The sequence below is a fragment of the Urocampus carinirostris genome, chromosome 14 (genome assembly GCF_059441175.1).
Source record: "Urocampus carinirostris isolate Australia breed hairy pipefish chromosome 14, RoL_Ucar_1.0, whole genome shotgun sequence".
Classification (NCBI taxonomy): domain Eukaryota; kingdom Metazoa; phylum Chordata; class Actinopteri; order Syngnathiformes; family Syngnathidae; genus Urocampus; species Urocampus carinirostris.
Genome location: NC_142362.1, coordinates 15482563 through 15507700, shown reverse-complemented (window position 1 = coordinate 15507700; position 25138 = coordinate 15482563). Strand labels below are relative to the sequence as shown.

Sequence of the window (25138 nt, the reverse complement as noted above, 5' to 3'; positions counted from 1 at the left end):
GCTAATGAAGGGGAAAAAATGTTCCTTACTATATGTTTTCATTTCCTAACTGTTCGAATATCGATTTTAGGATGACATGGAAAATGTTAGGCCATTTTCTTCCCTTTCAAATGATTTCTGTTGAAATTTAGCAAGCTATTGTTCTGACAGTTTTTTAAAGTTTTTCCTTGCCCTCGTGTAGGTTTTAGATCAGATGTTGTATTAATAGTCTGTACTTTGCAATAGTCTGTGATCCGTGCAGACTTCTTGTGATTAAGGGCTATAATACACAAATAAACATGACTTGACTTGACACATCTCTAAATATTTTGAGCTGAGGAGAATTGAGATTTTTAAGTTTCCAATGGAAGCAAAATATCTTACCTGATCACTTGAGCAATTTGTCACTCCCCAATGTTACTGATTAGAAAAGCTACCAGTTTGGTACACGTATCTGAAATAACTTATCATTTTATTACTATTTTGTTGCTGTGTTATTTTATAACCAGGTTGTAAATATAAAAGTTGGGTTTATATAGGCTCAGTCAACCACTGAAACATCTGCACTGAGTGATTTACATGTGTAAATTACAGACACATTTTATATAGAATTTTGAAAGGGTTGATGTCAGATAGTGATCCCATGAATACACCTAAAGAAGGATTTTTCATGCTGCCAGTTAGTGATGAGAAATTCTTGAAAAATAACGAATGCTGGTGAGGTGTTTTCAGAAGCGGTCCATGGGTTTCTCAGCGGTTCTTCGGGGGCTACCTGGGGCTTACATGCACCATGCTGGTGACCCCTGGCCTATAGTGTAATGGTGTAATTTTCAGAGTTTTTAATTTGAGAAAGTAAAAAAAAAATCAAGTTATTATCCGTGGCTTTTTTTTTAACTTTTCGCTCATTCAGATTATTTATGAACATTGGCAAATAAAGAAATACAAAGTGAGGGTACATAGTAAAAATAATTCAAATAAGCAAGCGTTAAGGGACATTGTCAAAACCGTTCAAGGTCTAAACTGAAACCGTCTACTGACAATACAGTAAATTTTTAGTACTGTACTACGTCCTAGTTAGGGGTATTACAAAATAGCTCATAGGTTATTTCTGTGAGTGCCACTGACAATGCTGTTATGAATTACCAGGGTGACGAGGCTCCTCAGTTGTTTTTACTCCATGACAGCTGTGTGTGGGCTCCGATAGGGCTAAGCTAAATTCTTCCTGTATGGGGCGCCGAGCTAAAATTAGAGGTGCACGGTTATATCGACTGCCGCCCCAGATCTAACCACCATAAAACGCAGCAGTTCTGCCGCGGCCGGTTATATTCACGCTGCTGTTCTAAAAGATCCATTTGTGACCACAATGGACCCTGGAGGGTTAAAGGACGATCTGAGACTCTTTCAGAGCACCTTGCTTCAGGACGGACTCAAAGAGCTTCTCAATGAAAATAAGTTGGTGGACTGCATTCTGAAGGTGGGGGACAGGAGCATACCCTGCCATCGGCTGATCCTGTCCGCGTGTAGCCCTTACTTCCGGGAGCTTTATTTCTCCGAAGATGGCAGAGAAATGGACAAAAAGGAAGTGGTTTTGGAGGATCTGGACCCTGCTGTTATGGAAGCGATCGTAAACTACATGTACTCAGCAGAGATTGACATCAACGACGACAACGTCCAAAACGTCTTGGCAGTTGCTAGTCGCTTCCAGATCCCTTCGGTGTTCACGGTGTGCGTCAATTTTCTCCAGCAGAGGCTAACTCTTAAAAACTGCCTTGCCATATATCGGCTCGGGTTGATGATCAACTGCCCTAGGCTGGCAATAGCAGCTCGAGATTACATCGCTGATCGGTTTGTGACTGTCATCAAAGACGAAGACTTTTTGGAACTGGCGGCTCCCGAACTTTTTGCTCTCATTGGAGCCGATGCCCTGAATGTGGAGAAGGAGGAGGTCGTGTTCGAGATCCTTATGAAATGGATCAGAAAAGACAAAGACAAGCGACTAAAATCCTTAACAGAGGCCTTTGACTGCATCCGCTTCCGTTTACTCCCGGAGAAGTACTTAAAAGAAAAGGTAGAAAAGGACGACCTATTCAAGAGCGATCCAGAGATCATCAAAAAAATCAAAGAGATCAAGGAGGCATTTGCGGGGAAGTTGCCCGAGAAGAAAAAGGGCGGTGCGGAAGGCGAGGAGGCTAAGTTGCCAGGCTATCTGAATGATACGCGTAGATACGGCATGTTTGCCAAAGACTTGGTGCTATTGATCAATGACACCACGGCTGTGGCCTACGACGGCCAGGAAAACGAATGTTTCTTGGCTGCCATGACCGAGCAAATCCCGAAAAACCATATCAGTCTGGTGTCAAAGAAGAACAACCTCTATGTGTTGGGAGGGCTTTTTGTGGATGACGACAATAAAGATAACCCTCTGCAGTGTTACTTCTACCAGGTACAGATTTCTCTCATACGCAAAAGTCTTAGTCCAAGATTCCAGGGTCATAATCTGGTCTCCAACCTCTCCTAGTTGTTTAGTGTGAATTGTAATCTTCAAAGTTACAAGTCTGAACCAAATTCCTCATGTATATCAGTCATTTAGTATTGGTCACTGCAACAGTCCAAATCATTTTATATTGATTATATCTGTATCAAGCCAACAATAATATTTCAGCCAGAAATTATGGAGGCTTCCAAGGCCTACGTGACGTTTTGAGCAGCCGCCATCTTGGATTACAAACAGCAAGGGAATAAGATGCAAAGAAAAAGCAATTTCTGTCCTCCACAACTCTAGATGGGGTTTTAAAGAAAATATACGAGAATTATTTGAGGGTAATTGAAGACACGGATCCATTTTTTTTAATCAAAAACGACAAGTTGTTGTTGGATAATTTCATACCCTGACATAATCAACTACTTGATATACCAAGCCTGTACACCCTCGATGAGATTTGATCCTATAAAAATATTTTAAGTATATAACCAGTTTGTTAGTTACTGGATGAAAGAAATCAAATCAACTGAGATCAATGGTTATCATTTAGGTCTTAGATGTGTGTGTAGTATACGATGTCCAGGTTTGGAATTGCGGTTAAATCACTTGGATCCAAAGACAACTTGGCGTTTTAAAGAAAATACACATCCATGTTCTTAATAACCCTTGAGTTTTCTTTATCTCATCTACAAAACCTCATCCAAACTTGTAAAAAATGCAGATCAAGATGAATTTGCATCTTCTTGCATTGAAATCCAAGATGGAAAAAGTCAATCACACGAAATCTACACTTTTCTGGCCCTCAAATGAAGGCGAAATTCATACTTTGGCTTTACAATAGATCTTTTAAGAAACACGACATGGCTCCAGGCTATGCTCACCTTCAGCCAGAATTCAGCTTCTTCTTTAAATGTTCTTCCAGATGGACAACCTTTCTGGTGGTTGGATTGCTTTGCCCCCCATGCCCTCCGCTAGGTGTTTGTTCGCCATGGGGGAGTTTGACAACCTGATCTTTGCAGTGGCTGGAAAAGACCTGGAAAACAGCGAGTCCCATGACAGTGTTATGTGCTACGACATTGAGTACGTCATTCTATCTTTGATGAGTTCTGATTAGTAAAGCGCTATTACATTGCAGATGCTTTTTTCAGTTAATTTTGACCGCAGAAAAATATTTCCTCTTATTGAATAAGACTGTAGGTAAAACAATCCATTACTTTAAGAATGCTGATTGGATTTAATCCCAAATATTGAATACCAAATATTTAATACAACTCAGTCATTCAGATATCCATTAGAGAAAAAATATATACCGGTAAGTACAGAAGAACAAAACACATTTTCCTCGATAATTAGCAACCAAGTGGATTTCATTCTTATATAGTTGTTTGACTATTAGCACAGTTGAGCAAACCTGGTTTGTATTTACGCCACTCACCTGATAAGCAGTCTTCAAGTTACCACTATTTAGTAATGATAGCATTTGCAATTCTAGCCGCTAATGCTAACGTCCGCGGTGCTTATCCTAGATGCTGTGAGTGCAAATTTGCAAAGTTTGAGTTTGCCTGGTTTATATGTAACCGCGTTGTACGTGTCCCACCAAAGATCCACATTCACGCTGGACTGGATGATGAGGTTTTTATTATTACAGTTCTGCAAATGGATGAGTCACAACATTAGCTTTTTCTGCTGGGTTTGATCTCTTTGATCTCTTTGTAGTACTCTGGTTAAACTGACAACAAAGCATATCAAAGAGCTGTCTTTTCACTTTACAGAAAATACATTTTAGAATATCACAATACATTTATAAATCTTTGCATTTTAACAAGATACTTTTAACAAGAGATCGTATAGTGGATTTTTAACGTTTACAATGAATTCAACATGTTTTTCTTTACTCTGAATTTTAACCAACATCATCCTTTTTTAATGTATATGAAAAAATAGGAATAAAAACAATAATGAGTATAAAAATGGGTACAATTTACCTGCAAATGGATGAGTCACAACATTAGCTTTTTCTGCTGGGTTTGATCTCTTTGATCTCTACAAGGGGAATTAATATTTAGTAAAACAGAAACAAAACGAAAATAAATCAAAACAGCTTGACAATATCAATCACATTACTATGCATGGTGAGAGATTTGTCAGCTGGGGTTATAATGTTTAAAATTAACTTATTTTGTGGAGCACCAAAAGATATGTCTTACCTTTGTAGTACTCTGGTTAAACTGACAAAACCCCGCCTCCTGGTCACATGTTAGAAGCCAAAACCAAACCCCACCCCATACCAGCAGATGGCACTGTTGGACTCAGCATTGCAGGACATTTACCAAAAACTATACACATATTTTAGCAGGAATTTCAATAAAATAAAAGTTATTATTACACCCGTTACATACACCCCCCTGAAATTCTGCTAAATATGGGAGTGCTACACTAAAAAGAAAAAAAATCACATGCCAAAAAGGCAAATACTGATGAAAAAGAGGACACGAAAACTGGTACAGTATTACAAGGAACAAACTGAAGTGCATGTCAGTTCTAAAACTCTCCCAAAAAGGAGTGTGAAAAGAAAGGAGGCGAGCAAACTCCTAACTAAGCACAGACTCAAAGATGCCTGTTACATCTCTGAAATATCAAACATTGTTCCTGTAGTTGTAAGTGCTCACATAGGCACAATTCTTGTTTCTTACTCAAGCTTTGTTACTCAAACTGAAAGTGCATCTCTACTGAACTTAAACTAGGAACTTGCAGATATTGCGGACAGATGATTGTCACCTACCACATGGTCATTCATCTGACAAATAAGACGACTAGGAGGCCTGATGGACTGGCGGACCCTAAGACCATAACGGTTAGGTTGAGCACAAATAACCTGAGCTTGAAGGTCTGGGGCAGTCAAGTCTAAACAGTCAGTATCAGGGGAGTCTGCGTCCAGATGGTCAGTGTTCAATGGGGTCTCGTCTGGGAGACCCATACCCAAAGGGATCATGTTTTCAGAGCACTGTGATGGGCTTTCCGTATTGTCACTTGAAGTATGGTCAACATCTTGTTCGGGGATGTGCTGACTTCCTCGGCTGGATGTATCAACACTGCGAGAGTCGGACTGGGCATCAGATCTGCTGTCTAGTGAGTTATCCTCTACCTCTGGATGAACTTGCTCTTCACCTGCCTGTATCACCCAGTTTACTGTACGGACATCACTGTCTTCAACCGCGTCAGGTAAATCAGGGCATACATCACTTCCATGCATAGCAGCGTCAGACTCTGAGTGTTCAGATTCGCTGGCCAGATCATCCTCACAGGGCAAGAAGCTAACAGAGAGCAGCAAATTCCTGTGAACTACCTTCTCTTTGCCCGTCAGACAATCCTTGACTCTGTAGACATTGAGATCAGGCTTGACTGATATGACTTCATACGGGGTTGACTCCCACTTGTCTGCAACTTTGCGTTTCCCCGGGACACCTCTGTTGGCGATCAACACCCGGTCTCCCACGACGAGAGGTGATCCTTTGGCCCTACGGTTGTACAGCTTGGCATGACGAGTCTGTTCTCTGAGAGTATTCCTCTGTACAATCTGAGCAGCTTCATGTAGATCTTTCTTCAGATGGCGTACAAAGTCAGAGTAGCTGACAACAGCATCATTGGTATTAGCATGTTGAAACATGACATCGACAGGGAGACGAGGGATCCTACCAAACACTAGGTAAAACGGTGCAAACCCTGTTGTCTCATGCTCTGTGCAGTTATAGCAGAATGTGAGCTGCTGCAGCATTTGTGGCCACTTTGCTTTGGGCTGAGGGGGAAGGGTTCTGATCATATCTCCCAATGTTCGGTTGAATCGTTCTGCGATGCCATTTCCCATGGGGTGGTACGGAGTGGTATGCGATTTCTGCACCCCTGCCATCTCTAGAAGCTCTTTGATCAGTTTGCTCTCAAAATTAGCTCCCTGATCAGAGTGGATACGCCGTGGGAAACCATAGACAAGGAAGAAATCCTGCCACAGACGGCGAGCAACTTGTTTGGCGGTTTGATTTCTGCAAGGGAAGGCGTGCGCCATCTTGGAGAAATGATCAGTTACGACCAGGACATCTACAGACTTGTTCTCTTGCTCAGCAGTCCAAAAGTCTATACAGACCAACTCCATAGGCTCAGAGGTGACTATGTTCTTGAGTGGTGCACGGTTGTGTGGTTCCGGTGTTTTCCCTACTACACAGCGCTGACAGGATTTGACATAATTCACAACATCACGTTCCATGCCATTCCAGAAGAATCGTTGCCGCACCAGAGACAAAGTACGGTTCTGGCCTTGGTGACCTGCTGAGTCATGTAAACCTTGAAGGACTTTCTGTTTCAATGAATCAGGCACCACAAACTGGAAGATTTTCTTGGCCATGTGAGGATCTTTCCTTATTTTGTAGAGCATGCCATTCTGTATGGTGAGTCTGCTCCAATGCTTCAGTAGTTTCATCACACTAGGCGACTCGACAGCTCTCTCACGCCTGGTAGGTCTCTTGTGTCTATGCACAAAGTACATGGTCCTGCTTATTGTGTTGTCCTGTTCTTGTAAACCAACAAGCTGACTCTGTGGGAGTGCCGTTGACTGATCTCCCTTCTGCAGAAGATTGAAGTTGGCGTCTGTTCCCATCACTTGACCCACGCCACCAGTGGACTGAGCACTGAAGACAGCAGCAACCTCTTCTGATGTCACAGAACCATTGGAGCCTGATGGAATTGCCCTTTTTACTGACTCGTCTGATGTCCCAGCACTCTCGTCTACAACAGCGTGACAATTGTTGGATACTCTGAACACCTCTTGCACAGTACTGTTGTTCACCCTGTTGACTTGGTCCAAGAGCGAAGTATAGGGCTCGGTAACAAGGCGATGACCCACACATGACCGTACAAATGGCTCACGGCTCAGAGCGTCGGCTACGATGTTCTTTGGTCCGGGAATGTACTTCAGGTCAAAATTGTATGCAGCTAGCTTCGCTACCCACCGCTGTTCACACGCATCAAGTCTTGGTTTGGTCAAAATGTATGTAAGTGGGTTATTGTCGGTCCACGTGGTAAAGTGTCTTCCTTTCAACCAATGGCTGAATTTATCACATACCGCCCATTTCAAGGCAAGAAATTCGAGCCTGCGTGCAGGGTAGTTGAGCTGGGAGCGAGAGAGCGTCTTACTTGCAAAGGCGACTGGTCTGGCTACTTTTCCACCAGGTGGCAGCTGTGACAGGACTGCTCCAATCCCATCAAAGGATGCGTCGACAGCCAGAATAAACGGCGCATCAAAATCTGGGTGGGCCAGAGTGACACCTGTCACGAGGTCGTGCTTCAGTGTTTCAAAGGCGTTCTGGCATGCATCGGACCAATCTGCAGGCGTCAGCTTCACTTGACCTTTCTTGCGGGCTCTCTTGCGCTTATGCTTGTCACCAGATTCAGATGTGAGCCTGAACAGAGGTTTTGCCTTCGCAGAACATGCTTCAATGAAGCTTTGGAAATACATCACCATGCCTAGAAAAGATCTGATTTTACTAGGGCATGGCGTCTTGCCATCCGACTCCATTAGATCAGTGACTTGTACGTCATTTATCGCTCTCACTTTCTCGGGGTCAGTCCGAATTCCATCCTCACTGATGACATGCCCAAGAAATTTCACAGTCCGTCTGAGGAAAAAACACTTTTTGGGTGCGAGCTTGAGGTTGTGTTCCTTAAGGCGAGTAAACACCATCTGCAGGCGTTGGAGTGCAACTTCCTCTGTGGGGGCAAACACCATCAGATCGTCGAGGTAACATAATAGGCTCATGAAATTCTGATCACCAAATATTGACATCATCATCCTCATAAATGTTGCTGGGCTGTTGCAAAGTCCCTGAGGGAGCCGGTTGTACTCGTGAAGGCCGAATGGTGAGGAGAATGCCGTGTACTTTTTGTCGTCAGGGTGCAAGGGGACATTGTAGTAGCCTGACGTCAGATCCATTGTGGAGAAAAAGGCATTTCCCCCAAGTGCGGCCAAAGCATCAGCTTGATGCGGTAGTGGGTAGGCATCCTTTATGGTTCTTGCATTAAGCCTTCTGAAATCAGTACATACCCTTAGTTCTCCATTCCGCTTCCATATGAGAACAAGCGCAGATGCATAGTCGCTAGTCGACTTCTGAATAATTCCTTTCTCTTCCATCTCGTTCAGAGTCGTCCTCAGTTTTTCATACTGACTTGGTGGTATACGTCTGTAGGGTAGACGGAACGGCTTATCATCAACAAGGTGGATACGATGTACAAACTCTTTGGCCTCTCCACAGTCCATCTTATGGCGAGAAAAGATTGACTCGAATTGTTCGATGATATGAAGGAGCTTGTCTTTACACTGCAGCGAAACCTCACATGACTTCAGGTCAATGTCTTGCAGTCCCAGAGCTTCCAATGCACGCATCATGTCCTCTTCTGACCTGGGTCGGACCTCTTTGCTCTGTACACTCTGCACGTTGCACTTGACCTCCTCTGCATTGGGCAGGTCTTCCGCTGCGATACAAGGAGACACATCTGCAATTTTCCTGTTTCTTCTCAGCACCACAACTCTGTCCGTGGGATTAAAGACTTTAACAGGCACCCATCCATCTCCCCAGAGTGGAGTAACAACTCGTCCGACAAGGACTTGTCTGGGCGCAGCCTTAGATTGGGTTGGCTCAACGACCACTGTGCTGCCCGCTGATGCCCCGGCCAACTCAGGTAACTTGCCCCAAATAACGTACTCGGTCCGTGGATTCAGCGTCACGCAACTCTTGATCTTTACTGTCCCTACCTTGTCTGGAATGCAATCACCTCTCCATCTCTCTGTGTTGGAAAGCATTGACAGGAATTGACTGTGGTTATCGGACAGACCGTTGTCAGGAGTGGAAACTAATCTCCAATAGCCATCAGTACTTTTCAATTGAGTCAAAATATATTTGATGGCATTGCTGCCAAGGATCATCTGTTCTGTCTGGCCTGGCACCACCATTACAGGTATTATCATTTGGCACCCGTAAACTGTGACGTGAATGTCGTACATATCTCTGGGAGAAACTTGGTGTCCACCGCAGCCTACAATGACATAATCATCGGCCGTGTAACTCATCATATCAGGGAATTGCTGCAGGAGGTACTTAGCTGTGTCCTCACTTACTGTACAAGCCATCGACCCGCTGTCCAACAGCGCTCTGAAAGTGGGGCCTTCTTGCACAAGTACAGGTGTGTAAAACAGTTCGTCAGTCTCCGCTATTCTCTGAAACCCCTGAAAGATCAGCTTCTTCGATGGAGGTATCTTGTTGCTATACAACTCATAAATTGATTTATTGTCTTGCATGTCCGGCTTCACATTAGTGGTGGGAGGTATACTCAGTTGATCTGCACTGTTCTCCCCTAAGCGCAGATCAGTTAGTTTCCCTGAGGCAGCGGGACAACTTTCGTCACTGGACAATCACGTCGAGAATGCCCTGGGGCATGGCAGTGAAAGCAAAGGTTTTTGTCTCGGCAATGAGAGAGAGCACTGTGTTCGACTTCTTTGCAAATGATACATGGCTTGGCAGTGAAACCATTTATTCTGGCTCCGGGTCGCCTGGTTGGAGCTCCCCCTCTCTCTTGAAACTGGTTCGAGGTAACACGTATCAGAACTTTCTCCAACATACTAATAACGTCCGTTAGAGAGACATACTGTGGGCTCGAAGTCTGAGGTGGCTCGTGCACGAGGGTTGGACCATGGTTCACCTCAGCTTTGTGTACGGCAATTACCGCTCTATTCGCAGGTTGTTGTAGGGAATCTGCTTTGTAGCTCTTCTCAGCGTGGTATTCATTCAGCACCTCTAGTACCTCACATGCTGACCACTTTTCGATGGTTTTTGATCTGTAAGTGAGTGCCAGTTCCTTGCATGGGCAGTTCCTAATAAATATGCGAGTAACCTCTATTTCAGGGTTGTCAAATGTTTTGCCCTGCTCTCTCAAGCACTCAGAGGCAAGGTCAGCTGCTCTGTTTAGTCTCAGCCAGTAGTCATAGGGGTCTTCCTGGTCTTTGGGCAAAGTTGAATAAAAGTCAGCTAAAGGGACAGCAGAGTACTTGGTACAGCTAAAGTATTTCCTGAGAAGACTATAAATCATGTCAGGGCGGGTATAGACGTCTATATTACTGTTTCTAATGCTAAACCTAACTACATCTTTAGCTTTTCCTCTCAAATGTATAAGGATTTCCTCTGCTTGCTCTTCAAGTTTCACATCACTCCTTTTTATAAATGTCCTCATTAGATCTTCCCACTCATGTATTGTTATTGAGTCTGAGCCATCCCCAATAAATGACGGCGGTTCCTTAACCTTTCTCTGCGTTACCACCTGACTCAATCTGTTTGCTTCATCTTGTGTGGCAGCAGCGTTAGGAGCTACTATATTATGTGACTGTATATTTGAGAATATGCTATCAGCCAATTTATGTCCTATCTCCTGAATAATATTTGTCATGTGATCAGCTAAACCCTCAGAAATTTCACTCGCGGAATTTGGCGTAGATGTGGGTCTGACCTGAGGTGAAGGTAGGCTAGCATGTTGGTCAGCTGCATTATGGGTGCTCACACTGGAACTTGCCTCTACTCTATGTGTCGCACCACCTGGGGTAGAACTATTATCAGAGGGGATGGGGGTAAACATGCCCCTGCCCCTGCCAAAGTGAATAGGTGTGTCAAATTGTGGAGCTAACACATTGCTCTGATTAAACATGTTTCAAAGATTAACAGAAAAAAATGTAAATAAGTCAAAATCACAAAATAAATCAGCAGCCTTCGTATCACTGTGACACTGCACTGTAATGAGCTAAACAATATCGCTCATGTAACTAAAATTTCAAATACTGTGAGCTCATGTGGCAGGTAGGACAGTCCTCGGTTCGGCGAGTTTGATAGAAGTCACGGGTCACGGCACCAATGTAACCGCGTTGTACGTGTCCCACCAAAGATCCACATTCACGCTGGACTGGATGATGAGGTTTTTATTATTACAGTTCTGCAAATGGATGAGTCACAACATTAGCTTTTTCTGCTGGGTTTGATCTCTTTGATCTCTTTGTAGTACTCTGGTTAAACTGACAACAAAGCATATCAAAGAGCTGTCTTTTCACTTTACAGAAAATACATTTTAGAATATCACAATACATTTATAAATCTTTGCATTTTAACAAGATACTTTTAACAAGAGATCGTATAGTGGATTTTTAACGTTTACAATGAATTCAACATGTTTTTCTTTACTCTGAATTTTAACCAACATCATCCTTTTTTAATGTATATGAAAAAATAGGAATAAAAACAATAATGAGTATAAAAATGGGTACAATTTACCTGCAAATGGATGAGTCACAACATTAGCTTTTTCTGCTGGGTTTGATCTCTTTGATCTCTACAAGGGGAATTAATATTTAGTAAAACAGAAACAAAACGAAAATAAATCAAAACAGCTTGACAATATCAATCACATTACTATGCATGGTGAGAGATTTGTCAGCTGGGGTTATAATGTTTAAAATTAACTTATTTTGTGGAGCACCAAAAGATATGTCTTACCTTTGTAGTACTCTGGTTAAACTGACAAAACCCCGCCTCCTGGTCACATGTTAGAAGCCAAAACCAAACCCCACCCCATACCAGCAGATGGCACTGTTGGACTCAGCATTGCAGGACATTTACCAAAAACTATACACATATTTTAGCAGGAATTTCAATAAAATAAAAGTTATTATTACACCCGTTACATATATTTACATCCCCACCTGCTTAGTAGTGCTACAGCTAGGCTAGCCTCTAATTATGGCAATCAGCTAGTTAGCCGCTAATGCATGGTTTGGGAAACGTTTTAACCCACATTTCAGCAAAACCGCCAAAAACTCCCCAGACAAAATATACTTTTTCAGGGCATTTGATTTATATGATGTTAGATGAATTGATAATGTTTATAAAACAAGAATAAAGCCCACGTTTTATAAACACAAATATACCACTATAATATATACTTACTGCAGTTACTCAAGCTTGTTGAGGCTCATTTTGACCTTCATTTCTTTCATAAAAAATGGTTTCAAAGTACGTCCGTAAAATCGATTTTATCAAGTAAAGACGTTTTCCGAAATTGAAGTATGATTGAAACAGCATCCTGTGAGTTAATTAATTAATTCTTCAATCTGCCACCTTTAGAAAGATGAAGTGGACGGAAACCAAAAAATTGCCCCTGAGGATCCACGGACACAGTGTTGTCTCTGAGAACGGTCTGATTTATTCTATTGGTGGGAAAACCGATGAGAAGTAAGCTGAACCTTCTTTTTCAAAATACTTTATTGCATTGAGACCTTGCATTTAATCCCACGTTTAAACACAGCAAACCCACCAATAAGATGTTTGCATACAACCACAAGAGGTCAGAGTGGAAAGAGGTGGCTTCCATGAAAACGCCTCGGGCCATGTTCGGTGCCGTCATCCATAAAGGGAAGATCATCGTTGCTGGAGGAGTCAATGAAGAAGGCCTCACAGCTGCCTGTGAAGCGTACGACTTTTCAACCAACAAGTACGTGGAACACGTCCACTAAATGCTGTCGGAAAATCTGGATTAGATTTATATTTAATGTGTGCACATTTCTTCAAAGGTGGTCTCCGTTCACGGAGTTTCCCCAGGAAAGAAGTTCAATCAACCTGGTCAGCTCCGGAGGACTCCTCTACGCCATCGGAGGCTTCGCCATGGTGCAAAACGACAACAAGGAGTGTGAGCCTGTCGAAGCCGTGGACATTTGGCAGTACGTTATTCATATTATTCATTTTTCCATTATCCCTGAATGCAATCTGACAACGTGGCGGTTCCTTCCAGGTACGAAGATGACAAGAAAGAGTGGACGGGAATGATCCGAGAGATGCGCTACGCTGCTGGAGCCTCTTGTGTGTCCATGCGCCTCAATGGAGCTCGCATGGCTAAGCTGTAACAGCTCAGGAATGGATTTTAATTTAGAAAGTATTTTTATGTTCTGGTTGAATACAAACAATTGTTCCTGTTGACACATTTCTGCTTTACATGGCCAATTTATATGTACAATCATTGTTTCATATAGCATTCAAATGAAAACGTATCATTTCTTTGAGTGTGAATGGCTACTTTTTTAATAGATTATGGTTATAAAAACCCTACAAACCGCTTTTTTCCTCTGGTGATCCCCCAGGGAACTTCTGAGGTTTTGTTTTTTATAGATTCTGGTTCCAGAAAGTATCTTCACTCGTTTTCGAACGCCATGTTTTTGTGATTAAGTAATCTCTTGTGAACCTGTGAAACAAAAATGAAAGCAATGAAGTAAATGCAACCCTTCAAAGTGCCACTGACAATCCCCTGTTGAAGTTCTAATGTTTTAGTTTTTTTGTCAAGTCATGTTTATTTGGATAGCCCTTCATCACAAGGAGTCTCAAAGGGATGCACAGACCACTGATTATTGACAACTACAGACTATTACTACACTATCCCCTGATCTAAAACCTACATAAGGGAAAGGAAAAACTCAAAAACCTCACCACTATAACCTTTGTTATGGATTACACTGGGCAAAAAAGTAACTTATCTGCAGTCTAGGTTTTTAATACTTTTAAAAGTACTTTCTGATACGTTTAACATAGATGAGACAATCATTTTTTAATCGGCGTAATCTATCCGTCGTTAGAGCACAAAAAAAACAGGTAAACATTAGGCAAAACTAGTCAAAAATACTTAAATTGCGTTTTTTCCCCCTTTTTTTGATGTCTTAAGCTAGAAAGAACACTTCCGTTAGGACATACACAGCTTGTTTGACAAATTTGCTAAAATGACACATACATAGCCAAAATGCCATAAAGATTCTGGAAAGAAAATTGTTTTTTTTACATTTGCCTCCAATGACGAATATATTGTTCAGTTGCTGTATTTGGAGTCAGTGTATCAGAAAGTACATGTACTAGAAAGTGTTCAAAACCTGGACTGCAGATTATCTACTGACCAGTTTTATGTTGGTATGAAAAGGTCTACATCCCCCTTTTTGATCACCATTTTTCTGTGATCCTTGCGTCATATTTTGTGAACCCTGTAAAATAAAATGGAAAATATTTAAAATGCCTCTGTTGACACCCCCAGATGATATCCTGGTGTTTTCGTAGTTTTTTTCCTACAAGCAAAGCAAAGAATTTAAACGTCCTGGTATTTTTAACTGGAGTGGCACAGCAGCTGAGGGGTTAGCGCGTCCGCAGTAGTTCTGAGGTCATGGGATCAAATACAGCTACCGGCCTTCCTGTGCAGGGTTTGCATGTTCTCCACGTGCTTGCGTGGGTTTCCTCCGGGCACTCTGATTTTCTCCCACATTCCAAAAACATGCATGTCAGGTCAATTGGCCGGTCCAAATTGTCCCTGGGTCTGAATGAGCTAGTGAATTGTCTGTCTCTATGTGCCCTGCGATTGGCTGGCAACCAGTTCGGGGTATCCCCTGCCCACCACCCGAAGACAGCTGGAATGGGCTTAAGACCCCCTGCGACCCTACTAGGGATAAGCGGTGCAGATAATGGATGGATGGATGGATGGATGGTATTTTCAACAGTCCCTCCTTTTCCAGTGGAAAAAAAAAATCAAAGAAACAAAAAAAGTTCAATTTTGTAATAAAATATTTTTAATGTATAAAAGCAAAAATTCACACCACTTGAAACTGCTTAAAAGTTGTTGATTTTATGCATTTAATTTGAATAAATACTGCTCTCAGGGTGAAGGCTCTGAAAATATTTTTTTCTTGAGGTATTCCTTCCATGCTTCCACTGTTGAAAGCTCCATTGAGTTCCATTCGAAGTGGGGGATCTGGAAATATAACCGAGATAAGACAAAAATGTGTGTTTTCTATTATATAAAGAATGCATACCTGAACAACACGATACCCCAAAATTTCAAGATGCCTTTTCCTTAACAAGGCTCTCCCTTTTATATGGTTGGAATTCTTGCAAAAGGACTTGGAATCAATGAAGTTGATTGCAACGCTGTGAGAAGACAGCAACATAAAAATGAATGAAACCCGAAAATTCATATCCGAAAAAAGTTAAACATAGTTTCCTACCGCTGTGCACCAGGTGGGAGCTCGTTCCCGATGTTCTCCAGTGGGTTTGCGCCCCAATGTATTTTTCCTCCGTTTGAGATCTGCAGATTGCTCTGCTCATTGTAGGGCAAGGGCTGCATATGCTTGTCCAAGAGGCATTCAAAGTCTGGTGAAAAGGGGCAGTTCTCAGTGAAATAAACAAATCTGTTTGCAGGTTACCTTTGTTAAGTCCTAATCAGAATCTCTTTGAAATTCCTGAGGATTTAATATTTCAGACTTTTGTTTTCTATCTAAATTGGGATCGAGGGTTGTTTTCTATACAGTTGTCCAGTTTTCTTTAAACTTATTTCCTGTCATTGACAGCTATTGACGTCATTGGCATTATTTCACCCACTGAATCAATTTGTACTTGATAGATTTTTTTTACATGTGCCATCTTGTATTTTATACTGCAAAAAATAGATTATTGTTAAACTGAAAGATTATTTCGCTAATTTTATTTCTCCTAGTCAACCTTTCCAATTTATTTATCCTAGGAAATAAGAAAGGAAACTACATAAAATGAGATTTGCTCGTATTTATTTTTAATTATGCTGAAACAGTTTTTATGGATAGTTTTTTTTTTTTTAAGTTCAAATAATATTTACAATCCTAAAAATAATCTGCCGGATGAACAAAATAATTTGACTTGAACATATTATTAATTAGATTTAAAAAAATAAAATAAATATATATATATATATTATTTTTATTGTGAAAAACAGTATTATATGTTATAAAGGAAAATTACATTTAAAATAAAAAAAAATAATATGTCAGTGGAATGAAATAATTTGACTTATAGAGAAAATTACAACATGTTCAGCGTGTCCCTTGCCCACTGCCCATGGATGGCTGGTATGGGCTACAGCACCCTTGCGACCCTAATGAAGATAAGCGTAGCAGAATATTAATGGGTGGATAAAGAAAACTATATTGAATAACTAAAAAAATAATTAAGACATTTTTTTTTCTATTCTAAAAACATTTTTCCAAGAAGATTTCTTAAAATCATTGTTGAAATAGGTTAAATAATATTTAAAATCTGCAAAAATGTTCTCCCGTATAAAGAACATAATTTCACTATAAAACAATTCATTTAAAGAACAGAAGATATCCAAAAGAGTTTTTTCTAGTCCATTCCATCCATTCATTATCTGCACCGCTTTTCCTCATTAGGGTCGTGGGGGGTGCTGGAGCCCATCCCAGCTATCTTCGGGCAGTGGGCAGGGGACACCCTGAACTGGTTGCCAGCCAGTCACAGGGCAGCTTTTTTTTGTATTTTCCTCAAATTGTCGTGAGGGAAAAATCATATTCAAAATCAGCAAAATAATCTGCCAGTGAGAACAAAATGGTTGGTCTTGTAAACATGATTATTTTCAAATAAAGAAAAAATACATAAAGAGTATTTTTAGTAGTCTTTTCTCATTTTGCTAAACAAAATCTAAAATAATAGTTAAAAATGGGCAAATAATATTTAAAATAATCAAAATAATATTCCAGTAGCACCAAAAATGTGAAAACATGACAATTAAAATACCTAAAACAGGTGTCTTGGTATTTTTCTCTAATTTTGCAAAGAAAATCTCAGAAGATTTGTTAACAGAGGTAAAATACAACTTCAAATCAGCAAAATAATCTGCAAGTTGATCAAACATGATTTTAAATAATGAAAATACCTAATGAGAGTATTTCTAATGTTTTTTTTCTCATTTTGATGAAAATATTTCTTACAATAATTGAAAAAAAGAAAAATCATATTTAAAATGAGCAAAAAATTTGCCAGTGGAAGAAGATCATTTGAATTAGCAACTCTATTTTTTGTTTATGAAAAACGGAATTGAAAACATTTGTTTCTCATTTTACTAAGAATAAACATCTGTAAATAATTCTTAACAAAGGAAAAAAGATATAAGAAAAGATACTTCTAAAAAAAACTCCAAAATAGTTCTTACCTACAGTGTAAAAATACGGCGTGATTGCCGCAACACGGACAAAGTTAATACCATTGAGGACATCAGCCAACATTTTGTGGATCTGCTTTTCCACAGCACTGATGGACCCGTTCCCTGGAGAAAGAGTCAACGGATTACTTACAACATCAAGATCCGACCGTGTCCATCGTTGGATGTACCTTTTGTTTGCAGCTGCCGGCAGAAGCTCTCGTGGAACCAAGGGACCTGAAATTCGGGACACTCGAGGCACACGGCGCGATTGAGCTCCATGAGACGCATTCGGGTACGCATGTTGAGGGTGTAGGGTAGCACTGGCGGTCAAAAAAATAAAAAATAAGAATGAGATGTGAAATGGGTGTGCATAAGCTCTCCATCTCTTTGCAATGGATAGTTGTTTTGTTATTGAAGTCAAGTCATGTTTATCTGTATAGCCCTTAATCACAAAAAGTCTCAAAGGACTGCACAGACTACCATTGCACAATCCCCTAAATTGAAACCTACAAGAGGGCAAGGGGTGGATTTCTTCTTGGCTCTTGGAAGATATTGACCTGGCCAATTGTTTTACATGACAATGATAAAACAAAAAAAACTGTACTCCTACCAACAGGACTTTATGTTGATAAGCATGTGTTCCATCACTGTTGTATATTTAGTAGGCATAGGGTTTGGAATTATTCTGTACTAACGTTATTTTTACAATGCATGCTTAATACAGTCAATGATGAAATCAGCTTTTGCTAATACTTAACTTAGTGATTTTCAAAGGGATATTGTGTTTTATATAGTGTCTCATAGAGGTAAATACAATCTTAGTTCATAAGAAAAAAAAATTAAATAATTTAGTTGGGTTCTAACTACATAAGACATGGAAGGAAAAACACTGTACTAGTTTTCTAAACTGGTAAGGAATGTGTAGACATACTTTCCAGTTGTGCGTCAAGCTTTCCGAGAAAATCTATACTGAAAATTTCTCGGACCAGTTCTTCAGGAAAACAGTCGGCTACCGCCAGGGAGTAGGCCAGCAGTACCAAGAGATGAGGGTCAAAGGAGCCTATATGGACACATACACATGATTAAGAATTTAACACATTTTTGGTAGTTATCTTTTTTCTAAAAGTCTATAATGCAGCGGTTTTCAAATCATGGCCAGGGGGTAATATCCCATTAAAAGGAAAAAAAATCACTATGGACAAAAAAAAATATATATATATATTCTTAGATATTTTCAAGGCATACAGATGAACTGTTTACATTTAAATAATAAAAGGCTTTAAAAGACAAAAACAATGATTTTACATAGTATTATAGAGTCTCCCCTACTTACGAACATTCGAGTTACGAAAACAATACACACGAACATTTTTTTCGAGTTGTCGAAAAATATGCGGATATTGCTGTAAGTTAGATTTCGTATTGTGTGCACCTTGTGTAGTGCTTCTTTCCACCACTACCGGCAAGTGGCTCTGTGAGAAGTTACCCAGCATCCACTGGCTTCCTCTTCCCGTCACAGCACCAGTTCCGGTATAAACATACTGTACTGTATCTGCAGCGCGCTAAGAACTTTGACATTTTTATTGTTTAATAACTCATGCATCCATTCAATAGGGTTGGTGTAAAGTGTAAAGAAGATACGAGCCGTTTTTTTTTATATGAAAGTGGAATAAGAAAGCTTGATGTGGTTGAGAAAATGGTTGGATCGCTTTTTTTCGGCCACTTTCTTCCACAGAGGAGGAAGTCGCCTAACTCTTGAAGCTCATCTTCCAAAAGTAAGTTAAACATAACTTTATTTACCTTTATAGAGCGTATTATTTCATGAAACGTTTATTTTTTGATACAAAACAATACAGGTTACTTATACAAGCCTTAAACATACTGTACTTAAATAAACCTTAAACATACATGCCATACAAAACATAGCAATGAAGCAATTTACGAACAAATTATTTTTTTTCTTTTATAGCTAAATGTTCTAATTGACTTTTTGCACAATAGAGGGATGGGGGGGCTGGGGTGTAATGTTACTCTCCTGTTTATACAAGCTCAAAATGTACTGACATAACCCATTATTATTTTGAGTGTCTACTGAACTATAAACTTATCAGTTGGTCCTTCGAGTCGGATCCTAACAATTGGGCAACAAAGGAGCAGTGAATTTGGTTTAGTGTGTACTTCAAATCAACAAATGGAATAACGTGCATGCTTACTCACTGATATGAGGAGTGAAGCGTTGTACACAAACGTCGAATAGCTCGTCCGTTTTTTCAAAGTCAAAATTGAGGACACTAAAAGGAAGGAGCGTGGGGTATGTTGCGGAGTGATGAATCTGACAGAGAAAGAAACAACATTAGAACATGTTAATTGGATCATGTGCTATTTCAGTGCTTCAAGCACTGAATGTTACCTTCGCACATGCACAGTTCGAGAACTACATACAAGATTACAGTCATTCGCATCACTTGCGATTGTAAGGAATGTCTACAAATTCTGGTCACAATCACAGGTAAGACCCTTTTGATTTTCTCCTGTCACGGGTGCATAGTGCCATTTTCCACTTGTAGAAATTGATGTCTTAACTGTCCCTACTGCTTTTGGCCTTGCAACTACTTTTCTCAGAGTTGAGTATCTTTCGCCCTCCTAGAAGGCCACATGGGGTTCGTCCGCCTGCCGGAGTTGCGGCTCCCTTTCCAGCTTTTATTCACTATCACACAACTTCACAGGTCACCAACTTCTTTTGAAGACAAGAGGTAAAAAATCTTTACCGATTAGCTTTCAATGGTATCAGTTTGATATTAATATTCTGTAATAACAAATTAATGTTGTTATTATGTCGTTACCACTTTGTAATTATTAGAAGTAGGGTCAAAAACATATGTTTTCACTGGGTGATTTATATATAAAGATCGTAAGCTAATTTTACAAATGATCTAGTAAGAACTGCTGATGTAGACACCCAGATCATGTCAATGATTTCTCATTCAATCAAGAAATAACATTTCCACGAAAATCACAATGAGCTATCACTGATGAGCTATTTTCAGAACTGGTCCGTGGGCTCCTCGGGTAATCTTAAGCACCACTTTGGAGATGCCTTAACTAACTCTTCATTTTGCTCACCTTGTCAATGTCTCGAATGGCCACCTCGGCAATACGTTCCATCAAAGGAGTGCAGAGATAATTGATCTTGGTTAAGAAGAGAGCCAGATCAGGTATGTTTGCCCAGTTAATTTGCTCCGTCATTCTCAGCAGCGTCGCGATTGTCTCCTCCAGCAGCATCTCCTCAAACCACTCCCCCGAAACGTACTTCAGCTCCTCAAGCAGCAGTTCCAGACGTCCGGCAGTCCGCAGCCTCTCGAGGCCGCAACGAGTGAGTTTCTGCAGTAGTCGCATGGAACTGCTGGGTCTGTCGTGGCGGTAAGACGGGTCGTTTCGGATCCATTTGGCCAGGGCCAAGGAGATGCTGCTGAGGTCGCCGATATTGCACTGGGACACCACTGCATCCAAGCGCGAAATCACGCTTTGCTCGGGTCGAGGTGAAGGAAGCATGGATAAAACGCGGGTAAGCATGCTCACCTCATAGGGGGTGACGCTGCGCTCTAAGAAACTGAAGAGGAATTAAAGATGTTTAGCTTTTCAGATTTTAATCCTTATGGTTGTTTTTAATTTACCTGATTAATAAGTTTCTTAGATTGGTGAAAAGTTCTGTATTTTGATAATGTAACAGATAGAGGGCTTGGACGATTCTGCTGATCTCCACTGCCTTGTAGACATTGAGGTTTTTTTGGATGACAGATACAACCCTAGAAAATATTTATGGAACAGCATAAATACACCACACGCTAATAATAAGGGATTGGGATTATTCAGCTTTTGATTTAAAAAAAATGCCATGAATCATAACCAGCTCACTATTTTAGGTACTTTTGTCGTTTGTTAAAAGAAAAAAAAATCAAAAAATAATGCAGTAACGTGCAATCACAGTACACGTAATATGTAGTTGTCTGTTGAAAACGTAACTCATGGGTATAGCCTCACAAGTGACATCAGAAATGTGTAAAGCAGCGCATCTGTAATCTTCTAATTTTGTATGTGTTTGACCAATTTTCACATTCAATAAAGGTTTCAAAGTACAGTAGATCCCCTTTCGCCTACACAAGTGCATCATCAATCTTATTACAACTAATCGGGAATTGTACAATGGTTAAGATTTATTCTTTTCCCGAGACCTAATGGGGATATATATATTTTTTTTTTTTAATAAATAAAACTAAATTATCCAAAGCTTGTAAAATGAACTCACTTGCTTATCAAACTCAGGTTCCTACTCTGAATTTCTTCCAGAGTTTCAACAATGGCTAACGCCTGCTGTGGGGTAAACTCATCAGCCAACAGGAGGGCCGTGTTCTCCAAACTGAAAGAAACAAACACAATGAAAAAACAAATGTCAAATGCCAATAATGTCTTTGTTTTAAACATCACACCGACCTTTCTCGGATATCCGCACCAGCAATGGGCGCCAGCGCTGCAAACAGTTTAGTGAAAGACACCAGGTCCGTGCTCGACTCCATCAGTTCCGTCAACCGCTGTTTAACAGCCAGTCGGAAGTCATAATTGTTAAACGCCAGGGACTGAAACAGCCCCATAAAAATACTGATGTTCTCTGCGTCCATTCTAGCAACGTTACGTAAGAAGATTTGGTTGCATTTCTCCAGGAGAGGCCTGTGGCTGTACTTGATGTTGCGCAGGAATTGCACCACTCGCCGAGCGTTGTTGTAGTTTGACTCTTCCATAGTGTTCAGGAGAGTGTCTGCCCGGATGATGAGCTCGTCCCGGAGACGAGGAGACACCAGGGAGGACACGCTGATGAGTAATGAGGTTAGGATCCTGCGAGGGAAAAACACCACCTTTTATGGTATCACGTTTAATGTCAGTAATGGCTATATACATTGAAATATTTTTTTAAAGCATAAAATGGGCTGGTCGACGTCAACATGTAAAGCAGGGGTCACCACTATGTTGCCCGATAACAACCTCCTGATTAGAGGTAAGCTTGGGCCTTAAAAAAGTTGCAAGTGTAAAAGCCTGAACCAGCCCGAGCCTGACAAATTAACTTGATTTAGGTGAACGAGCCTAAAGCAAACCCGAATTTTCATATACTTGTCCTTGTACAAACCTGGCATCATCAATGAGAGACAACTTCTGATCCACGATATTGGTAATGTGGCCCATCAAAGTACTTTGTTGAAGCTGTTGATCAGTAAGGCAGACGGCGAACTTGGACAGGGATGGCAACGGAAGTCTGCAAATATAAAAAAAGTATATTACTTTGAAATCCAAAACTGAAGGACAGTTACTATGTAGACATCATAAGGAAGTCATGCTTACTCATCTAATCTTAACCAAGCCTCTGAAACCAGTTGCTGAACAAGTGAGTCATGATGATCCACATGAAGCCTGCAAAACAGCAAGTTGAATTTGCATTGCCTCTTTATAGTACATTTATTTCCTCGGAATGGTTGATTTCACACACCTGAGAAAATTATACAGCAAGTCGACCAACATAAAGTCATTCATGAGCACAATTTTGTTCTCAGCCAGAACCCGAAGAGTCAGGAACTGTGGATGACTCTTTATGAGGTGAATTGTTCTCAACAATTCTGGTTTCTCTTTCTGCATGTGCCAGAGCATCCTCACAGCCAAATCAACATGGTCCACAGTGAGCTTGGCCTTGTTCTTACCGACCACGTCAAACACATGGTCTTCAGCAGTGCAGATCCGCAACTGATCCAAAACCTGATCGCGGTTGGCAGGGACTTTGTGGAAAAACCTTCGAAAGCAGGCTCTTGCAGCCTGGATCCGAAACATCATCTTAGGGGTCAGCTCACAATGACATTCATTGTTGCATAAACATCATTGTTGGTCACAAAATCTCATTGATGAATCGCACCCACGAACAAGCCAGGAAATGAGTGATGTCCCTACATAAATAGAATAGAATAGCCTTTATTGTCAATAATCACATCGTATTGTACATTTTCCACAATAAAGATAGACGTGGCACTCTAGGATAAACATATGACCAAATAGTCCAAGGAAAAAAATAAGATTTAAAATGTATTATTTACAAGGTAGTGCTACAAGACTGGCTTAATTGTTAAGTGCAGCATAAAATAATGCCATTACAATAGTGCAATGGCATTTAGCAGGAAAGTTGTGCAAAACAAAAACACGAATAAAATATGATTATCATTGTCTATACTTATGCAAGCAAGCATAGGAAATATACGTGTGAATTATTTTTTTGGTTTGAACAAATTTATTGACACTAAAAACAGAAAACAATCATGACAATCTCAACAGCAATTAAGCACATTCACAATATTATATTCCAATATTACGTTTTTAACAGCAAACACAAAGTGAGGTTTGAACAAACCTTCTCGAAAATCAAACATATTCTAATAACCATACACAAATACGTAAATTAGTTATATTTCATACAACATAACCAAATCTTAAACGTTAAAGATAGCACTTACAGTCTCTTTAAATGGAGATCGTTCCGAGTCAACATTGTATTAACCAACCAGTTTTGTAACGCATTGGAAAAACAGTTACAAAATCAAAACCTGTCCAAGTCAAAATTAGTGTCAACGCTTTCAAAAAATAAAAACAGATTTACTGGTAGAAATAAATTTTAAAAGGAAGAATAACTATTGAATAATATGCTACTTGGAAAGTCAACTCACCCACGCGAGTACTACTTCCGCATTGAGTGGCGTATGCGAATGTAATTGGTGGAGCTGGTTTGGGCGTCTGTAAGGATAAAATACATGACTTTTTCCCGGAGAAAGTAGAACTTGTGTTTCTCATTCTCATTTGGGCACAATGTTACTGCTAATGTCCATCCACCCATCATCTGCACCGCTTATCGCGGGGTGCAGGAGCCTTCCCAGCCATCTTAGGGGAGAGGGCAGGTGACACCCTGAACAGGGCACATAGAAACAGACAACTCACTCGCTCATTCACACCTCGGGACAATTTGGAGGAAACCCACAAGAGGACAGGGAGAACATGTAAACTCAGCACAGGAAGGATGTTAGCTGGATTTGATCCCATGACTTTAGAACTGTGCAGCGACCGGGCTAACCACTTAGCCGCACTGTAATATTGCACTAATTTCTGATGTGCATACAAATTACGCAAGTCTACAGGAATGTCTCAGAAAATATTGGGATGAAGATTTATTTTATTTTCTGGTATGCAAATAATATCAACAAAACGGTCATAAACTCTTGATTCACTGCGTATTCTTGACCATATGCCTTACACTCCACCGCCTTTAACTATAATGTGTTTTATTGGCTATTTATTACTTGCTTGTTTTACTCTTCGTTTATTGTTTTGTCCTACTCATATGTACCGCTACCTTGGGTGTCCTGAAATGTATTATTGTTATTATATTATAAAAGATTGCAAGTAATTTATCATTTCAATGTCGCGGACTAGTTGAATAGCCTACACTTTTTAATGATATTCTAAAATATTTCGAGATGGGATACATTATTTGACGACCAAACGAAGTTAGGATTAGCA

The 25138-nt window shown here is 40.4% G+C and overlaps 2 protein-coding genes across 3 annotated transcripts; one reads left to right on the top strand and one right to left on the bottom strand.

Moving 5' to 3' along the window:
- Positions 1 to 1271: 1271 nt before the first annotated feature.
- On the top strand, positions 1272 to 13519 carry klhl41a (kelch-like family member 41a). Its single transcript, XM_088353081.1, has 6 exons — positions 1272 to 2422; positions 3384 to 3541; positions 12667 to 12774; positions 12848 to 13033; positions 13113 to 13259; positions 13331 to 13519. Exons 1-6 carry the CDS (start codon positions 1343 to 1345, stop codon positions 13440 to 13442), a joined length of 1791 nt encoding a protein of 596 aa, XP_088209207.1. The 5' UTR covers positions 1272 to 1342; the 3' UTR covers positions 13443 to 13519.
- A 1595-nt stretch (positions 13520 to 15114) lies between these two features.
- On the bottom strand, positions 15115 to 24556 carry fastkd1 (FASTK mitochondrial RNA regulator 1). Of its 2 annotated transcripts, none has more exons than XM_088352605.1 (15): positions 24082 to 24556; positions 23073 to 23520; positions 22928 to 22996; positions 22716 to 22841; positions 22028 to 22426; positions 21843 to 21953; positions 21211 to 21342; positions 20660 to 21146; positions 19754 to 19868; positions 18468 to 18596; positions 17725 to 17856; positions 17546 to 17659; positions 15573 to 15717; positions 15381 to 15495; positions 15115 to 15319 (listed from the first exon to the last, which is right to left on the bottom strand). In XM_088352605.1, the coding sequence occupies exons 2-15, from the start codon at positions 23408 to 23410 to the stop codon at positions 15224 to 15226; spliced, it is 2508 nt and encodes an 835-aa protein (XP_088208731.1). In that variant the 5' UTR covers positions 23411 to 23520; positions 24082 to 24556; the 3' UTR covers positions 15115 to 15223. The 2 variants fall into 2 exon arrangements, with proteins under 2 accessions (XP_088208731.1, XP_088208732.1); XM_088352606.1 differs by having other exon boundaries at positions 24292 to 24556.
- Positions 24557 to 25138: the final 582 nt, after the last annotated feature.